General features: G+C 46.7%; 1 protein-coding gene across 1 annotated transcript; it reads right to left on the bottom strand.

Annotated features, from left to right (window-relative positions):
* Positions 1–1,263: 1,263 nt before the first annotated feature.
* Positions 1,264–17,358, bottom strand: MEGF9 (multiple EGF like domains 9). Its single transcript, XM_066581029.1, has 2 exons — positions 16,735–17,358; positions 1,264–2,117 (listed from the first exon to the last, which is right to left on the bottom strand). Exons 1-2 carry the CDS (start codon positions 17,159–17,161, stop codon positions 1,648–1,650), a joined length of 897 nt encoding a protein of 298 aa, XP_066437126.1. The 5' UTR covers positions 17,162–17,358; the 3' UTR covers positions 1,264–1,647.
* Between the last annotated feature and the right edge of the window lie 7,349 nt (positions 17,359–24,707).

Raw genomic sequence — 24,707 nt, 5'->3', positions numbered from 1 at the left:
AACAAACCCGGTCCAGATGCTGAAGCATTCAAAGTCCTTTTCTCCATTCATTTCTATGCCAGCTGTGGGTCTCATAGGAAAGAATAGAGCCCATGATTTCCCAGCCGGCTGTGGGACTCAGCTGGTCTCGGGGGACTACAATGGAGGGATCGCTCATCAATAAAGCTATTGGTGATTATATTATCTGCCCTAATAAGCACTCGGCCTCAACTGCATCCCCGAGGCCTGTATCACACTGTAGTATTTGCACATGAAAATTGCATTGCATACAATAGAACCCATTGATGGGATCGTTCCCAAGCACGTTTTTTTTTACATGTGAAAAAAAAAAAAAACCAAAACCTGTGGCGTACTCTATTTTCCTACGTATTTGCACAGGAAAAGAATACATCTGGAACTCCTTAAACAATTTGGCCTTTAAGACGGCTGAGAGCCTCAATGCATGTTTTCTTGCATGCGCAAAAAGCACATTAAAAAAAAACAAAAAAAAACACACGAAACAGACAAGAGCGCTTTGCAAATACGCTTACTCATGTGACACAGGCCTGAGAAACGATAATTTTTTTTCCTGGACTGGCTCTTTAAAGGCAATTAAAGGTCGCAATTACTTTTCCCTTTTTCAAATATGCCAGTTGAAGTCTATTACCATGAATGACCCCAACAAATTAACAAATGAAAGGACACCAAGCTCAAATGTTTAATTTATACACCCTTCCTGTTCTCCCCTGGGCCAGCCTTCGCAGCATACTGGGCGCATGCACATAATGCATAAGCGGGAGGACGAGTTTTCGCTATACTCCAGTATACAGTGAACGCACATTTTTTGGTCACACAAGGGTAAATGGGAGTAAACATACAAAATTCCATTTTAGAACTTGGCCTTCTACTTTCCACTCATTACTTTAGGTTACGGGGGTCATCCAAGGTAACAGCCCCTTTACAAGTAGTCCATTGCTCTGGTATTTTAATGAACACTCTAGGCAACCGTGAAACATTCTATGTCTAGTAAAAGACCTGAGTGGGCGGGGCATGACTAATCTTTATTTTTGTGCCTTCAGTAATTGTGTCATGCACCACTCCCTCGTCCCTGTGATGGGCATAACAGTATTATCATTGCCCCGAGTGTTACTATAACAGAACAGATTCCAGGACAGCTTGACACCTTCTGTCCTCCTGGCATGCATTCCTACTTTTGGTGAGGAGGCTGAACCACCGGACATATCCACATATATGTAATTTAGAAATCCATCTGGAAAGAAAACGTTTTAATAGATTTTCTTTATTGGCAATAGCTGGGTAAATTCTATCTATGCAATGTCTTAAATTAGGTTCTTGTTTTGTAGCTAATGCGAGGTGGAAGACAATTCATAAGGGATGGACAAACGCAACAAATGGCGCAATGAAAAAACAATAAGCCCCCATTAAATAAACCCTAAACCATAAAAAAAAACACTGTTTGGCTTTTTTCTTCTTTAAGTGAGAAGCAAGCCATGGTTTTATTAAATAAAAAAAAATATATATATCCAAAAATGCCACGTTCGATATTGAACATCGAGTTAGTTGCTCAATACATGAGTTCTTGAAGATGTTAAATGCAATCTCTAAGTCGAGTCGACCTAGTGATACTAGGTAATACAAAGTTTGTCTTTAGGCTTTATAGTTGTGTATAGGAGCAGACAATGTAAGTTGACCATTTGGAGCAATCTCGTTTGCATTATCCTCCAGAAGGCCGGAAACATCAGCGTTGGGAATGCTGTCATGGTAACTGCTAAAACTGATATTATCTTCTTTCAGTTCAATGGTCCAGAAAGGAGCGTTCAGCTTCCGGCTTTGATATTCTCTATACATATACACAACTCCCACAAATCCCATTAACAGAAGCACTACAATTATAATGACTGTAAGGATGATGATATTGAACTGAGTCCATGACATATCCGCTAGAGCAGATGTACTATTATCGGATGAGCTTGTTATATAAAATGTCTGTAATGTTGTGGTTATTAAACTTTTGCTTGATAGAAGAACTTCCACCGTTGTAATTGCAGCTGGTGTGCTTGTCGTGCTGGTGACGGGTCCATCCGACGTAGGCGTTGTAGGACTCTCCGTAACTACATCTGAAAAGAAACAAGGTTAGTACGTCAATGCAAACTCGTAAAACCTCACACAGTACCACAAATCTAGAGATTTTCCCAGCAGCATCAATTAGGGTTTCCTCTGCGAGTGACCAGCTTCTAGGTCTAGTTCCCCGGTAATCAGTTACAGAAGCCGACCCCCTAAGTAAGCAGTCACCAGAGCAGACACTCCTTTGGCCAATCACGTCAGCTGTGCCCCATCTTCCACATTAACCAGGCACTAGAACTATCCCCCCTTGCAGTAACTAGTCAAAAAGAACCAAGACCTCCTTTTAACCCGCCATAAGAGCCAACCTCTTTAGCCATAAGTAACAAGTGCCGGCCACCTAGGTAAGCAATCACAAGAGCCAACTCCCCCTTGCAACCAGCCACAGAAGACGACAACCCTCCTCTACGATAACCAGCTTCAAGAGCTGATCTCCACCCCGCCTATGTCAAAACAAGTTGCAAGTACCAACAAAGCAGTGATGGGAGCTGACCACCCCTCTTCCCCCTGCAGTAACAAGTCACATATTCATACTTCTCAGGCAATCAGCGCTGAGCTACAGCTTCTTCAGCTCTTGCCAGTAGCATATATTCTACGGTGCATGCTCTACAGAATATTGCGGATATATCAGTTTTTATTTTCATACAGCTTGGTTGTGCAACAGTCTTGTTGCCAGTCGTAAATGGCAACAAGACTGAAAAATCTTGCCATTTGCAAAACCTTGGGCACACTGGCAACCACTGGGATGGCCATGAGAGTCTTGGAATTAAATCAGCATGGTCCTCCTGTCCAGAACATAGCCAACGATGTCATTCATTGAATGGCTGGGATTGGTTCATTGAGCGTCAGCTTTTTTTGGTTGAGGAAATCCGACTCTGCCAATCACAGCAATCTCTTGCCAGGAAGAGAATGCTCTGTCAGCGCAGAGGACTACACAGAAGCCTGCCTGCGACCAACGAGACGTACTCGAACGCACCTGCTAGGTGAGTATTAAGACACCCCTCGAAAATAAGGCACTGTGCCTCTTTTGCAGCCAAGTTCCAGACAGGTGCAATGTGGTGTCAGTCAAATACAGTATATTCAATGAATGCCAGGACTTTACAAATGAGGACAAATCGGCAATAATCAGGTAATACCGTACTACTAAGTGAATGAAATAGTCCTTTAATGACTGCTGGATCAAAGTCATCTATAACATCAGCAGTGAGTCAGACTGACACCTGCTGCTGGTGGCTCAACTCCTGAGCCCATGCCATCACTATGCTTTAAGTGTAGCACATTTTATGCTAATGACTTCTCACCCATGAAGTAAATGTAGCTGGAAAAGGGGTTAAAAACAGAATCCATGGAGTCACAGAAATGTACCGACCCCAGCTTTGAAATAAAATTACTATTAAAAATTAAGCCTGGCGTCACCCTTCTACATGAATGAGTCAGAGCTGTAATCGTAGTGGGGAAAAATAGGGGAGAAGAAGTCAGAAGTTTGGCTTAAAGACTCCATAGCCCTAGAGTGTAACGGCACTTTTTATAAACTCCTGACGTGTCAAAAATTTAGATCAATGGGGGTCCACTGCCGAGACTGCCGCTGAAACAAGGGGGCTGCAGTGCTCACCTAAGCACTGTGCCTCTTCGGTTGTCTTTGTTGCCTATCAGCATCTCTCGGTAGCTGAAGATGGACGTATAGATAGGAGCTGGCAAGCAACGAGGTCAACTATATGGGCAAAGCACTTCGGTGAACACTGTAGCCCCCTTACTTCAGTGATCAGCAGGGAACTTTGAAGCAAGACCCCACTGACCAAAACTTTTGACATGTCGCTCTATGCAGTAAGAGACTAAATGCAGGGCGACCTCTCTTCATACAGAGCGTGTGTCAGCTGTTTATTACAATTCTGACAGCGGCATTTAAATCCCTCGAACAATGTTCGGAGGTCCCGTATGTCCCCCCCCCCCCCCCCCGCACTGAGATCGGGGGAGCCATGCAGGTGTCATGGCAGCCGTGGGTCTTCTGAAAGGCACCAGGGCTGCCTTAGGAGACCGCCTATCAAGCCGTCATACTGCAGGAGCAATCAAAGCATCGCACGTTGTAGTCCCCCAAGAGAGGGGGGGGGGGGGGGGGAATTTAAAAAAAAAAAGGTGAAACTGAGATCAATAAAGTTTAATTGTAAAAAAAGAAAAAATTAAAGTTTAAATCACCCCCCTTTTTGCCATATCTATAATTAAAAAATCTAAATAATAAAAAAAATAAATAAATACATATTTGGTATCACTGCGTCCGTAAAAGTCTGAACTATCAAAGTAACCCATTATTTACCCCACACGGTGAACGTCGTCTGAAGGAAAAAAAATGAACGCCAGAAATGCACTTTCAGTTACCCCGTCTCCCAGAAAAAAATGCAATAAAAAGCGATCAAAAAAATATTATGTATTCCGAAATGGTACTAACGGAAACTACAGGTCATCCCGCAAAAAATGAGCCCTCGCTCAACTACGTCGACGGAAAAATAATTAAAAAGTTATTGCGTGTAGAAGACGGCGGCATAAAATAACTTTAAAAAATAAAATGTCTTTGAAAAAAAATAATAGTACAGTAAAAAAAAAAACTATACAAGTTTGGTATCATAGTAATCGCACAGACCCATAGAATAAAGTTATCATGTCGATTTTGTTGCAGTTTGTGTGCCGTAGAAACAAGACTCACTGAAAGATGGCGGAATGTCGTTTGTTTTTTTTTTCATTTTACTCCACTTAGAATTTTTTTTAAGTTTTTTTAGTACATTATATGGTACATTAAATAGCATCATTGAAAAATACAACTCATCCTGCAAAAAACAAGCCCGCATACAGCGACGTCGATGGATAAATAAAGGAGTTATGATTTTCTTTTAAAGGGGGGAGGAAAAAACGAAAATGGAAAGAAAAAAAAAAGGGTGGCTGCGTCATTAAGGGGTTAAAGTCTTCATTTGGCCAAGTTCAGCGTGCGAAGTTTAGACAAATGTCTAGCCTGTTTTCTTTGCCATGACACAAAGTAGGCTTTCCTGCAGATTTCACACTGAAAATATGCAAAGCACAGTATAATCATCAGATGTCCAACTCCACCGCATGCCACATGGGTTTCAGATGTCTTGCAAATTTTTACTGTAGACTTCACCCTCGTCAACGCAAAACCATGGTGGAAACTTTTTGATTGTGGCTTGGCAGGCGGCACACATCCAGGGACTCTGTTCATTCTGGCATGTTGTTCCGTAAAGAACATCATGGTGGAAATAAACAGAAACCTGCCGATGAGGAGACCGATGGGTCCACCTATCAGCAGGTTGCATCAATACAAGGGATGGGTTCCTTCAGGACCTCACTCATTGGGATATTAGACCTAGAGCCCGACGGAACCGTTTAGATCGGTGTGTCTTTGTTTGCCTCACACAACTGAACATGCCTTGTGGGTGCAAAAAGTATAGTAAAATACACCATAAACACGATAGAAAGCATTGTTCATTCCACAAATTAGCTATTGCGCGGGGAGGAGGTGAGCTGTAACTATCACCTTCTGTATGGTTTCCCAACTTCAGTCCTCAAGGCACCCCAACAGGTCAGGATATCCTATAGCAAGTACATCTGGGACACCAACAATAATTAGATCACCTGTGCAATACTGAGGAAATCCTGAAACATGACCTGCTGGGGGTCCCTGAGGACTGGAGTTGGGGAACACTGCCCTATTGTGAATGGTGTTCTAGGCATTACCATTCATTTTAACTGCCTGTGATAATAAGGGAAACTTATTATAATTATAATGGGCGGCTAGAGCTGCGGGTCTCCTGCGCGGATTTTATAATTAAAATCCGCCCGTAGACATTGGGCCTTATTGTTCATTTCATGGTCTACTGCTGCATCATTCTGTGTAAACAGGCAATCAGTTATGAATGCCTGCCTGTTCATTGTGAATGGGGGCAGGCGGGCCGAATGATCACAGCCCGCTCCACCTCTATTAAGCTAATACGGGAGAGAGTTGCAGTACCATTCTGAGCCACTACACAATAGATAGTGCTGTGCTTCTTCAGACAAACCACAGCTCCGGAGAACAGCTGACTAGAGGGGTGATGGATATTGATCCGATATTGATGACCTACCCTGGGGAAAGGTCATCGTTGTAATAATACTGGAAAATCCCTTTATGGAAAACACATGTACTGTTTGTGTTTTAAGAAAATAACTAAAGACATTGTAATTAAAACTAATTGCTGCTTCTTTGAGCGTTCAATCGACTGGCAGGTATGTCCTCCAGTATATGCCCCCTTTTAGAACAAGCTAGACTGGCCCAACCACTCAGCAATACCTTACCACAGTCCTTTACATAATCACACCATTGTCAGAATGACACGAATTGGATGGCTCCACCCGTTGCCATCTCCTCTTGGCTATGTACGTCTTAGCAACCACAGGAGAATGGGATAATAGAGGAGTGGCTCTGGAATTCTTGTCCTTTATCAAATGCAGGGCGCCTGTAATGTTTGTGTAAGCATCTCGGCTCATGGGTGTATATGGCAAAAAATACAAAACTGATACTTGTAGATTCACCGGCCAAAATGGACAGAACGGGAAAAGTTGCAGAAGCAGAATTTCTTTTTTTTTTTTTACATCAAAAAGTTCCGCGTATAGAACTTTTAAAATTCCATTTCGGCCTGTGAATCTGAAGGCAGCAGGTGTGTAATTTTTACCATATACACAATTGCTCAAGCTGGGTGAGGTTACTACTGAAATGCATGCATGCAGAAAAAAAACAACGATTAAAAGATAAAAATTGTAACCCATCGGTCATGGGTGTGTTACCCACTATTTTTGGGACACGTGGGTAATAAGAGATTTAATTACAGCGCGGACACTATGGATGGTGCTATTAGAGATGTCCATAGAGGAATGATACGAGCCAAAGCTGCTCAACATCACGATGTGCTGAAGTCTTCACTTGGTAGACACTATAAAGACGAGGGTCCTATACAAGGTGGAAGAGGACAGAAACGGGAGCATCAAACGAAGATGAAGATGGCTGAGATAGCATGGCAGAATACCCGAGTATGTTGGAGCTGGGGTGTAGGATCAGCACGGCATGAATTAATCACTCATGACCGAATTTGTGAAGATCTTGAAGACTCTGAGACAATAAAGGACCTGGACGTGAGTGGTTGCGCCTGTTCAGACTGATGGTCCACCTCCAACGTTCCCAGAAAGTTGATTCATAACTTTCAAGTTTTTGTAACTCAGCTTCTAATAAACATATGAAAACCAAACCTTAATGAAACTGCCCTGTCAGTGACGTCTTGTGTTTCTCTGCCTCACATCTCAGTATATGAGGTTATATAGGGAGGGACTGCCATGTCTATTACCACCCTAGGTGGGAAATAGGAGACACCACTTGGGGTAATAGGAGATCATTTCTTACCTGTTACATAGCATGCATTAGCAAACGGGATACAATGTAGAGCCTTTCTGCAATACAGTAACTGATGTCAATATGGGGTGTGCATCCTGCCGTTGAGTGGCAAAAGGAAGGAAAAAAAAAAAAGGTCGGGGGGGGGGGGGGGAGGGGAGGGGAGGTTGTCTCTTATTACCCCTCTTTCCTAGTCTCCATCCACTAGTTCGTGAAAAGCAGACGTGAGGTACCTTTACATAGACTGATAGTCGTCTGAATAATTGCTCAAATGAGTAATTTCTGGCTAAAGGACCGTGTACAAGTGGCCACCCAATAAGGTACTGAGAGAGAAGTGGCTCAGTTGCCGCTAGTCCTTCTATTTCAGCTCACTGAAACAGAACGACTGCCGAGTATTTTCTCGCTCAGTGCACACAGGGCCGCTCATTCTACGAGCAACTTCTGTTTACTGCAAATAGAGGTGGCAAACCAGAAAACTCCCCAGCCCACTCCGCCACCATTCACTTGCTTCTGTATAAAGCACAATACAATAGTCGTTGGCGTGGCTGTCGGGCACTTATGTTACTGAACGACCCCTACTTAAACCGAACGATTAGCGAACAAGCCAGTGATGATTTTTCATGCCTGCATGAAATGAACAAAAAGCAAACAATTTATCATATGTTTGATCGTTGGCGGCGTTCACACTGAACGATTATCATTCATTTTTGCTCGTTTGAACGATTTTTTTGAACAATATTCCTTCCGTCTATAAGGGCCTTAAGAAATCAGATGACATAGCAACGGGGCGGCATGTCTCCACCATATCGGATTTCACAACAATGTGCAAACAAAGCAAAAATCAGGTTGTCACATAACAGGATAACTATATGGAGATATGGCTCCATGATTTCCTTGTGCATACGGAGGGGGGGGGGGGGGGGGTATACAAAAAGATGACGGCAGATCGTTGATCAGTAAGGGGAGACATAATGTCTCTGGGCTGGAGGAAGAGAGCACCCAAAGTGGGTATAAATATTTAGACTGGATGATTGAAGCTAGAAGGAGACCACTAGAGGGACTGACGGAGGATATTATTTGGGGTCATAACCTAGATTTTTGTAGCCATTCTGGGGGGGGGGGGGGGGGGGGCGGCTTAATGGAGAAGATCCCTGGAGGCGCTGCTGGAAGATATTATTTGGGGTCATAACTCATACTCTGGTAGCCAAACTGGGGACCATTATGGTGAGGCTGGAGGATATGGCAGGAAGGAACAAATTAAGTCTCTGGTAGCCATGCTGTTGGTTCTTCATACTTGTGCAATTGTGATTTTAGAAGTTTGTGTTTGTTTGTTCTGGCTTGTAATTAGCTGTTTTGTCCCAGGTTCCTGGGTTTAGGGGGTCTGCAGCTACTACCAGTTTCCCTGAAAATAAGCCCTAGCATGATTTTTCAAGATTTTTGAAGCTCCAGAATATTTTTTTCAGAATTTGAGGATGCTTAAAATATAAACCCTACTCTGAAATTAAGCCCTAGTTAATTTTAAAAAAAGTCAATTTAAATAGTGTCCAGGCAGCTATACATGTAAAAATTAATATAAGATCCTGTCTTATGTTCGGGGCACCCAGGTATTTAGATTCACGGTTATTACTGTATGTGTCATCTATGTGCGATTTATATTATTGTAGAAGGACTTCAAGTTTATACTGCATGATGGATTCTGTATATAATTTCTTACATATATGCTTTTGTTGGTGTTCTTTTTTTTTGCCGACCGTCCTTTAGGCCCCCTGTCCACGGGCGATGCAGAGACCTGCCGCGAGAGCTGCCGCCCGGGAGCAGGAGCCACCGCCGATTCTCCGCCGGTCAGCCCTATCTGATAGATAGGCTGGCCGTGGAGAATCAGGGAAATTTGCAGCATGCTACGAATTGCCCGTCGAAAGCGGAGAATCGCAAGGACTCCGCTCATGGACAGGTTATGGCGCTTTCCATAGCAATGCTATGGAAAGTGTCGGCCGGCGTGATTCGCCAGCGGGAAATCACGCCCGCGGACAGGGGGCCTTAGTGCCACCTGGGGATATTATTGTTGCTCGATATCATCATCTAATATTAATCTTGACATTAGTAATATTTATACCCTAACAATTCCTTGACTGTAAATGCCAGCCACAGTCGTACCATGAGTACCACACGTAGCTGGGGGTTATTGTTTTTATGGTGTACACACTGTAGCAGAAAATGACATGAAAACGTCGTTCTTTGGGTCAACACAATCACGATACCCCCCCCAAAAAAATGTTCCGTAATATTTTTAAAGATGCTATTTTTTCTCCTTAGGAGAGCACCTAAACAGTGAGTGGGGAGACTCAAAAGGCCATTCATGCTCCTCTGGGTAATCTGCAAATAAGGGAGATGCAGTAATACCTCCACAGTGCCACCTATTAGAAGGCAGCATTCCTTCAAGCCAAAGTTAGACTCTTTATACAAGCCTTGTAACAAAGACTGGGAATTAAAAGCAAAGCCAGACTCCATGTACAGACAGCTGTTTCAGGGTATTTGCCCTTCATTAGTGTACAGTAGGAGTCTGGCATTGCTAGTGAGAGGCCTGGGACGGGGGTCTGAAAGGCTATCTTTTCTCCTCAAGGAGAGCACCTAGAAGGTGAGTGAGGAGACTCAAAAGGCCTACTGTTACAGTCATTGTTAGAAGGCTTGTATAAAGAGTCTGACTTCGGCTTGAAGGAATGCTGCCTTCCAAAAGGTAGCACTGTGAAGGTATTATTCCATCTCCCTTAGGCCGCCTGTAGGCGGCCAAGTCGGATCCCGCTGCGAGAATTCTCGCGTGACCCGAACCCCTGCAGGGACCAGTGCAGCACTCACCTGTTCCCACGGCTCTGTGATGTGCCGGCTACCGCCCAGCTGATGCATGCGGAGCGGAGCCAGCGGCCAGAGAGTGACATTTCTGCGAGCCCCGCACAGAAATAGAGCATACCGCGATTTGTTTTACGCGCAAAATTTAGTGCGGACAAATCGCGTCCGTCTGCATAAGATTGCGTTTTCTAACGTAATCCCATGGCAGCTTCCACGGGGGGAAATTCTGCAGGAAATCCGGCCGTGGAATTTCCGCCCGTCTGCAGGCGGCCTGTATTTTTAAAAGATAACACACATATTCCGTCGCCATTGCCATTTTGTTTTTCCGTTGATCTAGTTGTATGAGACTTGTATTTTGTTGGATGGTCTGTGGCTTTTATTGTCATCACTGGCAAACTCCTTAAAATGTAACCTTTAATAGAGAAATATTAAAAACTAGAAGGTAGCGGCTTTATACACAGACAACACAAATGGTGATCTACACAGGCAGGCGCTGTATGTAATTCCTGAACATCGTTTATTTTATATACAGGAAAGGGGTTTAAACTTAATATTTTTTTAATTTAAACTTTTTTTTTTACCACCTATTTTTACTTTTTAATTTAGGGAACTGGAACTTGTGATTGTGCGATCGCTCATACAGTCTGACGCAATACCATAATATTGCATTATACCATATTCTAACAGACACACCTTGATAGGCAATCATTAACAACAGCCCTGGGCTGCCATGGCAACCGAACAGCACCTCATGATCTCATCCCGACGGGAGATTTAGGACGTCCGAATGCCGATTGGGTCATTTAAAGGGTTAACAGCCACAGTCAGCGGGAGTGTTTGATTACACTACTGATAATATGCAACCGCTGAAAACCAGAAAACTACCGCTTAGGCCTCATACACACCTGCAAGAGGTCTATGGTGTCATTCCCATTCTACCAGAATTACAGAACCTGGTAAGTGCCAGACTCAAACATGAGACCTCAGTGACTCGAATGGATTAAATAGTGTAGCAAGCCATCTCATCCAAGATGTCACGCAGGGAAACTGTAAATAATGCTAAAATCTGAATTTTTGCTGCCAAAGTACGCGAAGATGGACTGACCGCCTGCCAGGTACACCTTGAGACCAATGGGATTGCCTCTGAATCGGTGTTACAACTCACAAGATTCATCCTCACACACAATTATTTCTCCCTTGGCAAAGAAATATACCTGCAACTCACAGTAGTAAAATGGCACCGCAATATGCCAACCTTTTCATGGAAAAATTGGAGAGTGACTTTCTGGCCTCCAGCCCCAACAAACCATTGGCCTACTTCCACTATACTGATGACATCATAATCATCTGGACCAACACCGAACAAGAACTAATAAAATCCCATGAGAGATTCAATGAATTTCACCCCACAATAAACCTGACTTAAGCAACTCCTTTACTGAAATCAGTTCAATCCCCGCATGGTTCAGGTAGCCGGCTCAAGGTTGACTCAGCCTTCCATCCTTCCGAAGTCGGTAAAATGAGTATCCAGCTCGCTGGGGTGTAAAAGATGACTGGAGAAGGCAATGGCAAACCACCCCACAAAAACAGTGCCAAGAAAATGTCACGTTATGGCCGACTCCTAAGGTAACGTCGTGACTTCGTGAATGCACCAGGGAACTTTACCATTATTGAAATCAACTTTCTGGACACCACCATAAAAATGTCAAACAACTCAATACAGACATCCCTATCCCCAAAAACCGATTGATCGACTCACATACCTCAGATGGAACAACTTCCATCCCAAACACATGAAAAAGTCAAGTCCATTGTCTACAGCCAGGCCATCAGATACAATCGGATCTGCTCCAACCCAACAGACAGAGAGGAACATCTATACCATCTTAAAAGGACATTTGTAAATCAAGGCTACCATCCCACCTCAACTGATGACCAAATCACCAGAGCCACCAGGATACCCAGGAATCAACTACTCCAATACACAGAGAAGGAAAGAAACAATCGTGTGCCTCTAGTAGTGACCTACAATCCACAGCTGGAGGTACTAAGGAAAACCACAAAGAAACTCCATCATGTCCTACACAAGGATGACCGTCTTGAGAACCATATTCCCAGACCATGACTAAAATAGAAGCCGTATGTGCAGGAACTACAGGAAAATGAAGCAAGCAGCAAATTTTCATCCGCGATCGGAAAGTGTAATTGCTTTCCGCTCGTGTGCATGAAAAGTCATTTTTCCATAGTATGCTATGAAAAGTTATTGCTGCGGAACCCAGAGGTGGGCGCCCACTCCGGATTCCACAACAAAAATGCGCCCATGTGCAGAAGGAAAGAATTACCTGTGGCAGAGCATTTTTCTAACCATGGACACAAAACAGGACATATGAAAGTTACTATATTAAAAGGCAACTTCAAATCTCAACGGCACAGAAGAAATTGGAAGTACAAGTTTATAACCATCATTGACACCCAAGACAGGAATCAACACTGGAAGTGGCTTCATGCATCATTGGAGAATGTAAGAAATCTATAGCAGAGAAAACACACTGGCCTGGTGACCCCCTAACACCAATTTATCTCCCGTTCTGGTATTGTTTCAAGTTCAAATTAATTAAAAAAAATTTAAAAAATAGAAGATAGATATCTCAAACATAGAACAGCTTATGGGTATTTTTGCTCTCCAGATAACTCCTTTAAAAAGGTATCAATCATCAGAATATTTTTTACTATGGTTCAGCCATAGTGCTGGCCGTCTCATGGAACAGAAGCGAGACGTATGTATAATAAAAAGCACAATATTTATCTCAGCAGAAGCTTACTTTTATATTCTCCCAACTTGTATGATAATTGACCCACCTCGAGTCAGAGGTGGGCCGCATGAACCCCGAGTCACAGCTTCTTCCGATTACACATGCCCCCTCCACTGGTCCGCCGCTGACGTCAGCGCATGCCGCAGTGAAATCCTACGGCCCTCTGTCCCAGCCGGAATCAGACACATCACTGAAGTCAAGGTGTGGAACAGAGGGACCTACAACACAAGTGCAGGATTTCACCACGGCTTCTGCGGCAGTGCTGTTTGTGGGGTGTGCACAATAAGTGGAAGCTGTGACTCATGCGGCCCACCTCCATGACTCGAGGGGGGTCAATTACCATATAACGTGGGAGAATATAAAAGTAAGTTTCTGCTGAGATGAATATTTTGCTTTTTATGTCCAGATTCTGTTCTGTGAGGCAGGTAGCGCTACGGTGGCACCTTCGTAATAGAAATTCTGGTGACAGAACCCCTGTAACGGCAGGATCATCTTCAGGAGGGCAAGAAAATCCCTGATCACTGGGCATCTCTGAATTATTAGGGCCTTGTCTTTAATTTCCACCTCCGCGGTCTACTTCCAGAAAGCCCTTTTACTTGGAACGATTATCGTTCAAATGAGCGAAAGAGAACAATAACCGTTCAGTGTAAACGCAGCAAAACATCAACGAGACATAGTTTGCTTTTCGTTCATCTTATCATCGTTGGCTCGCTCACTAATCGCTCGGTTTAAACACTGATCGTTCTCTGGTACAGCGAACGATACAAGGATCTTCAGTCCTTCGCTCTTACTTAGGGCTCTTTCACATGGCCGTAGATGTTCTACGTGTGCCTGCTGGCACCATAAAACCGTGTGAATGGGCGCACAAATCTAACGTTTGTGCACCTGTTTAGACAGCTCAGGCCCGGCGCATATACGAGCCAAGGCCGCAATGCTGTTGGGCGGGGAGAGACAGCTTAGCTCTGCTGAACTGTCGCCGGCTCACCTCCTCTCTCCTCCCCTCCGGCTGTTTGCACTGAGAAGGGGCGGGATGGGGCAGAGCTAAGAACGTTGCTAAATTCTCTTCCACCTCCCTTCTCCGGCCGCTGTCATTGGCTCCCATAGGAGCCCATGCAGCGGCCGACGTATTCCAGCCAGATAGTTCCAGGACTATCTTTGCTCCCCGGGTAAAAGTGTCCAGCGCTATATTGGCCGGCTGGGCGCTTTTACGCCGCGGAAATCCAATGCATCAGATGGCAGTGTATATCTGCCGACCGTGAAAATGGCGGCCAATATACGCTCGTGTGAATAAGCCCTTATACAGCGAATATAAACAACTGAACGATTTCTTGTCTTAATGAGCCAACGATGTGTCTGCCTGTATATACAGGCTACCCGAGCAAACTGACATAGTTTGCTTGTTTAAACAAGAAAACGGCAGGTCTGAACAGAACCTTAAGGCCCTTTCAGGCGGAACGATCAGCGATCAAAAAAACAATAAAAAAAAAAATTCACATGAGCGAAACTGAACAATAATCGTTCAGTCTGAACGCAGCCAACCACCGAATGAAAAATCATTCGCTTTTCGCTCATCATTCATTTTACAAATTGTTGGCTCGTTCAGTCCTTCTGTCACCTATACAGCGAATGTGAATGACCTTTCGTTTGAATGAACAACAATGTATCTGCCCGACCAAATGACATCATCTGCTCATTCAAACGATATACCGTTTGTTGGAAACTAACGCCAATGACGCAGGCTGAGAATCTCACGCTTCTCGTTTGCCCGGCTCGTCAAGCCTGTTTAATCTGCACGATCATCGTTAAGAATTGTGCGGTGATTCACAAAGGAATGCGACGCACGGATCGACCAGTCTGTAAACTTCCTGACGAGTGAACGAGCAGACGCCGATTATTATGCCGGCTGCGGCCTCATTCACATGAGCGTTTTAACGTGGCTATTTTGCTGCGATAAAAAGTTGCGCAAAGATCGCTTTTTGGGCGCGTAAAAAAAATAAAATCCCAGCATTAGGGCTTCATTCCCACAAGCGCATATATGCCACATTTTCATGCCCGGGCACATATACGGTACCCATGTGAAGCATTAGTTTCCAATGTAGCCGTTCACACGGGCGATTATACGGCGCGTAAATACGTCAGCAGCGCGAAAGATGGAAACATAAGCATCAGAAATACGTACAGCATTTATATGGTGGCCAAAGAGACGGGTCTGGAACTATCTTTTGCCTCCCCCTCCCATAGACTCCTATGGGAGGGGGGAGGCATTTTTGCAACGTCCAACGCTGCGAAAAGCTTTCAGGTGCCTCTATGTAGGCACTGGAAGGCATCCTGAGGATTTGGGCAGAGCGAGGGTTTTCCGGGGTGCGGCATATTTTTTTCACAAAAACCGACACTTGCGGTCATGTGAATGGACGAGAAAACGCTGGCTGTGATCGCGGGAAAACGCCCATTCAGCTGTTTATACAGAACGGGCGTTAAAATGCTGTTACCATATATGCACTAGTGGGAAAGAGCCCTTAAAACGGCAAGTCACCCAACCATTTTCGGTTGCCGATTTTTCATGTTGCGTCAAAAAGCTTGGTCTTGACCTATGTTTTCTCGAAATTCACTGGAGGCTCCCCTAGATTCCTATGGGAGCTGAAAAAAAAAAGGAAAGGAGTCTACCTGCGCCCGGCACTCGGAAAAGAAGAAAGCTGACGTTATTTAGGCTGGTTTCAATCGTGCGATTTTGCAGCGATGCGCCATCACTAGATAACGCACATGGTTTCCAATGGGTTCATCCACATGTAGCCTGAAAGACCCCATTGAAAGCCATGGGCTTCACATTGTAGCCCGTGTGAAAGAGGCCTTAGACTTCATTACGAGGATTTCTGCCGACTGCGGCGTATTTTTCCCGTGCTTTGTGTGAATGGACGAGAAAATGCTAGTCAATCTCAAGACTAGATTGCGGCTATTCCTCATTACTGCGCTTTGCAGCTGCGTTAAAAAGCAAGCGCTCGTGTGAACGAGGACCGAGACTTAAGGATTCTCATTCCATCATTGGCTGCGTTCAAACCGAACGATTATTCCTTAGTTTCGCTCGGTTGATAACCGTTTTGCGGGACTTACGGCGCTTTTGCCTATAAGAACTGTCTTTCACGTGAGAACCATGTCTGTTTATACAGGCAGATACACGGTTCGCTCGCTAAATCGTTAACATTCGCCGTACCCGTGAATGAGGCTGAACGATCAGCATCTTAACCGAACGATTAGCGAATGAGCCAACGATGCTGCATGAACGAACTGACAACCGAACTGTCATCGGCTGTTTACACTAAACAACCCCAACGTTCCAATGATTGCTTCTCGAACGCTGAACGTTCCATCCTCAGCAGCCGCAGGCCGAGCGGGCATTGTGACGTCACCGGAACAAAGAGCGCAGGACTCCGGCTGCAGGAGACAAGAAGCGACCGAAGAACCGTCCGAATACCGCGGCCATTTGTGCGGAGAGCAGGCAGCGGCCATATAACGGGGGCCGGGGCTCCTACTCACCCTCAGTCGTGCTGCTGATGGCGGTTGTCGGCGCAGGAGTCACCGCTGCGGAGGTCTCGGCGGCTCCGGTGGTCGGCGCTGCGGGCTCCCTGCGGCGGGGCTCAGTCCCCGGATCTTGAGTTAACCCTTGGAACGCCGTAGTGGCGCTTTCTGTCGGCAGTTGCGTGGTGCTCGCTGTCGGCGGTTGCGTTTCGCTCGCTGTCGGCAGTTGCGTGGCGCTCGCTGTCGGCAGATCCGTGGCGCTCGCTGTCGGCAGATCCGTGGCGTTCACAAGCGTCGTACTGGTGCCGTTCATAGGTGTCGTAGTCCCCGTGGAATTGTCATCTTCCGGGTAAACCGTCATCTCATCCCCGTCCAAGCTCTTACAGCTAGGTAGTAGCACAAAGGCGGCCGCCAGATATAACGCCATCGCTGCTCGTACAGCCATCTCCCATTTTCCTGCTCAGGGATCTCGGCCTCGCCTAAACGACAGCAACGATCTGGTTGTCTGAATGAGCCGGAGCACGGGCAGAGTACCTGCTACTCATCGCCGTACAATGCGGCTAACACCTGTGTTTGAGCGACAGCTGTTTCGTCCAATCACAGAGCGAGGACTGGAACCCGTGGGGGAAAAAAAAGGGTAGCGGCTAGAATGTACGGATTCCTAGGAGATGTGACGTCACGTGGTTTTCCTGTCACGTGATAGCCTTCACGGTTTTCCGTGGCTGGAGGACAGAGACAGGGAGAGGATTCGGGTGGGAACCGGGGAGACGAGGTTGTCGGGGCAGAACAGGAAGCTGGGAAATCACCTCAGCGCGAGCGTAGGGGGGACTACAACAACCAGTAGCGCCACGGCCGCCCCTGAGCAGTGCACACATGGGAACCATCACTGCAGCCTGTCTCCAGCATCCACGCTAATGTCATTTATCTAGTGCCACTACCTCCATCGCCCCCCCCCCCACAGTTAGATACCGTGCTTCCACCTCCATCATCCCCCCCCACACACACACACACACTGTTAGAGACAGTACTACCACCTCCATCATCTCCACTGTTAGAGACAGTACTACCACCTCCATCATGCCCCACTGTTAAAGACAGTACCACCACCTCCATCATCTCCACAGTTAGAGACAGTACTACCACCTCCATCATCTCCACTGTTAGAGACAGTACTACCACCTCCATCATCTCCACTGTTAGACAGTACTACCACCTCCATCATCTCCACTGTTAGAGACAGTACTACCACCTCCATCATCTCCACTGTTAGACAGTACTACCACCTCCATCATCTCCACTGTTAGACAGTACTACCACCTCCATCATCTCCACTGTTAGACAGTACTACCACCTCCATCATCTCCACTGTTAGACAGTACTACCACCTCCATCATCTCCACTGTTAGAGACAGTACTACCACCGCCATCATCTCCACTGTTAGAGACAGTACTACCACCTCCATCATCTCGACGGTTAGAGACAGTACTACCACCTCTATCAGCCCCCCACTCTTAGATACCGTACTTCTACCCGGGTACCCCCATCACCCCCCCCCCCCCCCCACACACACACACACTGTCAGATACAGTACCACTATCTCCATCATCACCCAATGTTAGATACTGTATTACTACCTCCATCATCCTTTTTAACTATTAGATACCGTACTGCCACCTCCATCCCCCCCCCACACACACACTGTTAGATACAGTACCACTATCTCCATCATCACCCACTGTTAGATACTGTATTACTACCTCCATCATCCTTCCAACTATTAGATACAGTACTACTCCCTCATCATCTCTGGTACGCAGCACTACTACCTCCATCATTACTCCTAGTATCAGATTTACAGTGTCACTACCTCCATCATCCCGCCTCTATTATGTAGATAGTTTCTTGGTGGGAGAACAATCCACACTGAGTTTTAAAATTAGTTCAATTGATCCGTTTGTAGTTTGAGCTGTAAAGATATAAATTATGTAGCTAAAACTACAAACGGATCAATTGAACTATTTCTGAAACTTAGTGTGGATTGTTCTCCCACCAAGAAACTTTACACATAACTACCTAAGGTGGGAAGAACAGAATTTGATGGTTTCAATCTCATACACTATTGTCTTTATAACATTTTAGGTTGATACTGATGGACTTCAAGCCCCGGGTTTTACTATATACCTAATAAAACTAAGTTTTACCTGGCTATACTGTGAAAAGTTTAGTTTCTTCTATAGATCAGTGTACTGCCCCTGTGATAGTGATTCTGTCATAGAAGGAAATTAGATTAGTCTGCCATGACTTGTCTATAACAAACCAATGCTGGCTCTGGTTAATTACTCCATTCTTATCCAAGTACTTGCATAAATGGTGATTAATATTTTGTTCAAGGATCTTTCCCATTATAGAAGTCAGGCTCACAGGTCTGTAGTTTCCTGGATCAACCTTCTTCCCTTTATTTGAAGATAGGGACAACATTTGCCCTTTTCCAATCTTCTGAGACTTCTCCTGTTCTCCAGGAATTTTTAAAGATTATGGCGAGTGGCTCAGCAATTACCTCCGCTGCTTCTTTCTGTATCCTAGGATGTAATTCATCTGGAGCTTGAGACTTGAATTCATTTAAGTTAGCTAAGTGTTCCCTCACTATCTCTGTTTACAGATAGCCTGCATTCTTTTATTACCCCAATAGCACAGGGAAGATCAGTTGATTTTCCATCTACTTTCTGAGAGAAAACAGATACAAAATAGGAATTTAAAAATTCGGCTTTCTCAAAAAGCCAGAAACAAACTTCAGATATGTGTAAGGGGTGACTTGAGACTGCGGTTGACGAAGATAGAACCAGATATCACGAAATTGGCGTCCGCTCATCAGGCCCAAGGCAGTCATTAATGACACAGATTAATTGTGGCAAACATTATTATTAGAGATGAGCGAGTACCAAAATGCTCGGGTGCTCGTTATTTGAGTCAAGCTTTTCGTAATATTCGAGTAACGAACCCCATTGAAGTCAATGGAAGACCCGAGCATTTTTGCAATGGACCCGCCGGGTGCCGACCTTTTTTTTCTCTCTCTCTCAGCCAGCCACATACTGCTGTGGACGTGTGCAAACTGGCTCAGTTACAGCAAATGTGGACCAATATGCTGCAGGATACCATACGGAACCTGTATGCTTCCATGCCTACCCATATCACATCTTGCATCTAAGCTAGAGATGGTACAACAGGGTACTAAACCCTTCATGCCGCTTGAATCACATCTTGCATCCAATCTAGAGATCGTACAACAGGCTACTAGAGCCTCCATGCCTGCCCGTATTGCATCTTGCATCCAAGCTAGAGGTGGTACAACAGGGTACTAGACCCTCTATGCCATCCATATGACATCTTGTATCCAAGCTATAGGCGGCCCAACAGGGTACTAGAGCATCCATGCCTGCCCATATCACATCTTACATCCAAGCTAGAGGCAGTACAACAGGGTACTAGAACCTCCATGCCTGCCCATATCACATCTTGCATCCAAGCTAGTTGTGGTACAACAGGGTACTAGAATCTCCATGCCTGCCCATATCACATCTTACATGCAAGCTAGTGGTGGTACAACAGGGTACTAGAATCTCCATGCCTGCCCATATCACATCTTACATGCAAGCTAGTGGTGGTACAACAGGGTACTGCAGCCTCCATGCCCACCCATATCACATCTTGCATCCAAGATAGAGGCAGTACAACAGAATACTAGACGCTCCATGCTGCCTGTAACACATTTGTATCCAAGCTAGAGGCGGCCCAACAGGGTATTAGAACGTCCATGCCCACCTATATCACATCTTGTATCTAAGCTAGAGGCGGTACAACAGGGTACTAGAGCCTCCATACCCACCAGTATCACATCTTGTATCCAAGCTAGAGGCGGTACAACAGGGTACTAGAGCCTCCATGCCTTCCCGTACCACATCTTGTATCCAAGCTAGAGGCGGTACAACAGGGTACTAGAATCTCTATGCCCGCCCGTATCACATCTTGTATCCAAGCTAGAGGCAGTACAACGGTACTAGAGTCTCCCTTCAAGAGGTCAGTTTTCCACAATAAATGATCCTTCTGCTCTGATATTGTAATCACTTACTTTTATGAACATTACACAGAAAGTTTCATTTGATTTTGACAACAACTTCTAGGGGAGGGATTGTTTTATAAGTGTATGTGATTTCTGCACCTCAATTTCAGTGCATTTTGCACTTGTATGTAAAAGCTTGCTTAGCATTAAATAGCGTGTTCTAGTATTAATTAGCAGAGATGAGCGAACGTACTCGTCCGAGCTTGATATTCGTGCGAATATTAGGGTGTTCGGGATGCTCGTTACTCGTAACGAGTACCACGCGGTGTTCCGGTTACTTTCAGTTTCCTCTCTGAGACGTTAGCGCGCTTTTCTGGCCAATTGAAAGACAGGGAAGGCATTACAACTTCCCCCTGTGACGTTCAAGCCCTATACCACCCCCCTGCTGTGAGTGGCTGGGGCGATCAGATGTCACCCGAGTATAAAAGTCGGCCCCTCCCGCGGCTCGCCACAGATGCCTTGTGAGTTAGCTGAGGGAAAGTACTATCGTGCTGGTGCTGCTGTAGGGAGAGCGTTAGGAGTTAGTGTAGGCTTCAAGAACCCCAACGGTCCTTCTCAGGGCCACATCTAATGGTGTGCAGTACTGTGTTAGCACTGTATTTATTTATTTTTTTCAAAATTGGATCTGCAGAGCATTGCGCCCTGCAATAGGGACAGAAGTGGTGGTTAGGCAGGGAGAGTGTTAGCAGTGAGTGTAGGCTTCAAGAACCCCAACGGTCCTTTCTAGGGCCACATCTATCCGTGTGCAGTACTGTCCAGGCTGCTGTTAGCAGTGTTGCATTTTTTTTTTTTCTCAAAACCGGCTGTGCAGACCATTGCATCCGGCATTAATACTACAGGGATAGAATTGTGTAGGCAGGGCCAGAAGACATACATTATTCATTGAATACACGCAGTGTGGCTTGTCCTTTGAAAAACAAGGGAAAAAATTCTATTTCGCCTGCCTCTGACAGTCCTCAGGGCTCTGGGTACGTGTGTGCTGCGTGCAGAACGTTAAAAAAAATCAGACGCAGCCAGCTACGTTTTACTGCAGGCTTGCGCCAATTTTTTTCCTGCATGGGAAATCCCTGATCTGCTGGAGCCAATAACTTTGCATCACTGCAGTTCTCTGACACATTTGCAGGGCCACAACACAGTTATTAAACTTAGTAGTATTCATTGAATACACGCAGTGTGGCTTGTCCTTTGAAAAACAAGGGAAAAAATTCTATTTTGGCTGCAGGCTTGCGCCAATTTCTTTCCTAGCTTGGAAATCACTGGTAATACAGCATGCTGAGGGGTAGGGGTAGGCCGGGAGCACGTGGACGTGGCCGAGGACGCGTAGGCCCAAGTGAGGGTGTGGGCACAGGCCGAGCTCCTGATCCAGGTGTGTCGCAGCCGACTGCTGCGCGATTAGGAGAGAGGCACGTTTCTGGCGTCCCCACATTCATCGTCCAATTAATGGGTCCACGCGGGAGACCTTTATTAGAAAATGAGCAGTGTGAGCAGGTCCTGTCGTGGATGGCAGAAAGTGCTTCGAGCAAGCTATCATCCACCCAGAGTCTGCGCCGTCCAGTGCTGCAAATCCGAATCCTCTGTCTGCTGCTCCTCCTTCCTCCCAGCCTCCTCACTCCACTACAATGACACATGCTCAGGAGCGGGAAGACTCCCAGGAACTGTTCTCGGGCCCCTGCTCAGATTGGGCAGCAGTGGTTCCTCTCCCACCAGATGAGTTTATCGTCACTGATGCACAACCATTGGAAAGTTCCCGGGGTCCGGGGGATGAGGCTGGGGACTTCCGGCAACTGTCTCAAGACCTTTCAGTGGGTGAGGAGGACGATGACGATGAGACACAGTTGTCTTGCAGTGAGGTAGTAGTAAGGGCAGTAAGTCCGAGGGAGGAGCGCACAGAGGATTCGGAGGAAGAGCAGCAGGACGATGAGGTGACTGACCCCACCTGGTGTGCAACGCCTACACAGGACAGGTCTTCAGAGGGGGAGGCACGGGCAGCAACAGGGCAGGTTGCAAGAGGCAGTGCGGTGTCCAGGGGTAGAGGCAGGGCCAGACCAAATAATCCACCAACTGTTTCCCAAAGCACACCCTCGCGCCATGCCACCCTGCAGAGGCCGAGGTGCTCTAAGGTCTGGCAGTTTTTCACCGAGACGCCTGACGACCGACGAACAGTGGTGTGCAACCTTTGTCGCGCCAAGATCAGCCGGGGAGCCACCACCAACAGCCTCACCACCACCAGCATGCGCAGACATATGATGGCCAAGCACCCCACAAGGTGGGACGAAGGCCGTTCAGCGCCTCCGGTTTGCACCGCTGCCTCTCCCCCTGTGCCCCAACCTGCCACTGAGATCCAACCCCCCTCTCAGGACACAGGCACTACCGTCTCATGGCCTGCACCCACACCCTCATGTCCGCTGTCCTCGGCCCCATCCACCAATGTCTCGCACCGCACAGTCCAGCCGTCACTAGCGCAAGTGTTGGAGCGCAAGCGCAAGTACGCCGCCACGCACCCGCACGCTCAATCGTTAACCGTCCAAATAGCCAAATTTATCAGCCTTGAGATGCTGCCGTATAGGGTTGTGGAAACTGAGGCTTTCAAAGCTATGATGGCGGCGGCGGCCCCGCGCTACTCAGTTCCCAGTCGCCACTACTTTTCCCGATGTGCCGTCCCAGCCTTGCACGACCACGTCTCCCGCAACATTGTACACCCCCTCACCAATGCGGTTAGTGGCAAGGTCCACTTAACTACGGACACGTGGACAAGCACAGGCGGGCAGGGCCACTACATCTCCCTGACGGCACATTGGGTGAATTTAGTGGAGGCTGGGACAGAGTCAGAGCCTGGGACCGCTCACGTCCTACCCACCCCCAGAATTGCGGGCCCCAGCTCGGTGGTGGTATGTTCGGCGGTGTATGCTTCTTCCACTAAAGCACCCTCCTCCTCCTCCTCCTCAACCTCTGTCTCGCAATCTAGATGTGTCAGCAGCAGCAGGACGTCGCCAGCAGTCGGTGTCGCGCGGCGTGGCAGCACAGCGGTGGGCAAGCGTCAGCAGGCCGTGCTGAAACTACTCAGCTTAGGAGATAGGAGGCACACGGCCCACGAACTGCTGCAGGGTCTGACAGAGCAGACCGACCGTTGGCTTGCGCCGCTGAGCCTCCAACCGGGCATGGTCGTGTGTGACAACGGCCGTAACCTGGTGGCGGCTCGGCAGCCTCACGCACGTGCCATGCCTGGCCCACATCTTTAATTTGGTGGTTCAGCGCTTTCTGAAAAGCTACCCACGCTTGTCAGACCTGCTCGTAAAGGTGCGCCGGCTCTGCGCACATTTCCGCAAGTCCCACACAGACGCTGCCACCCTGCGCACCCTGCAACATCGGTTTAATCTGCCAGTGCACCGACTGCTGTGCGACGTGCGCACACGGTGGAACTATACGCTCCACATGTTGGCTAGGCTCTATGAGCAGCGTAGAGCTATAGTGGAATACCAACTCCAACATGGGCGGCGCAGTGGGAGTCAGCCTCCTCAATTCTTTTCAGAAGAGTGGGCCTGGTTGGCAGACATCTGCCAGGTCCTTCGAAACTTTGAGCAGTCTACCCAGGTGGTGAGCGGCGATGCTGCAATCATTAGCGTCACCATTCCTCTGCTATGCATCTTGAGAAGTTCCCTGCAAGCCATAAAGGGAGCCGCTTTGCGCTCGGAAACAGAGCCGGGGGAAGACAGTATGTCGCTGGATAGTCAGAGCACCCTCCTGTCTATATCTCAGCGCGTTCAGGAGGAGCATGAGGAGGATGAGGAGGAGGGGGAAGAGACAGCTTGGCCCACTGCTGACGGTACCCATGCTGCTTGCCTGTCATCATTTCAGCGTGTATGGCCTGAGGAG

Source organism: Eleutherodactylus coqui, chromosome 10 (genome assembly GCF_035609145.1).
Source record: "Eleutherodactylus coqui strain aEleCoq1 chromosome 10, aEleCoq1.hap1, whole genome shotgun sequence".
Classification (NCBI taxonomy): Eukaryota; Metazoa; Chordata; class Amphibia; order Anura; family Eleutherodactylidae; genus Eleutherodactylus; species Eleutherodactylus coqui.
The sequence above is the reverse complement of the archived record's forward strand: the minus strand, read 5'-3'. Positions and strand labels throughout refer to the sequence as shown.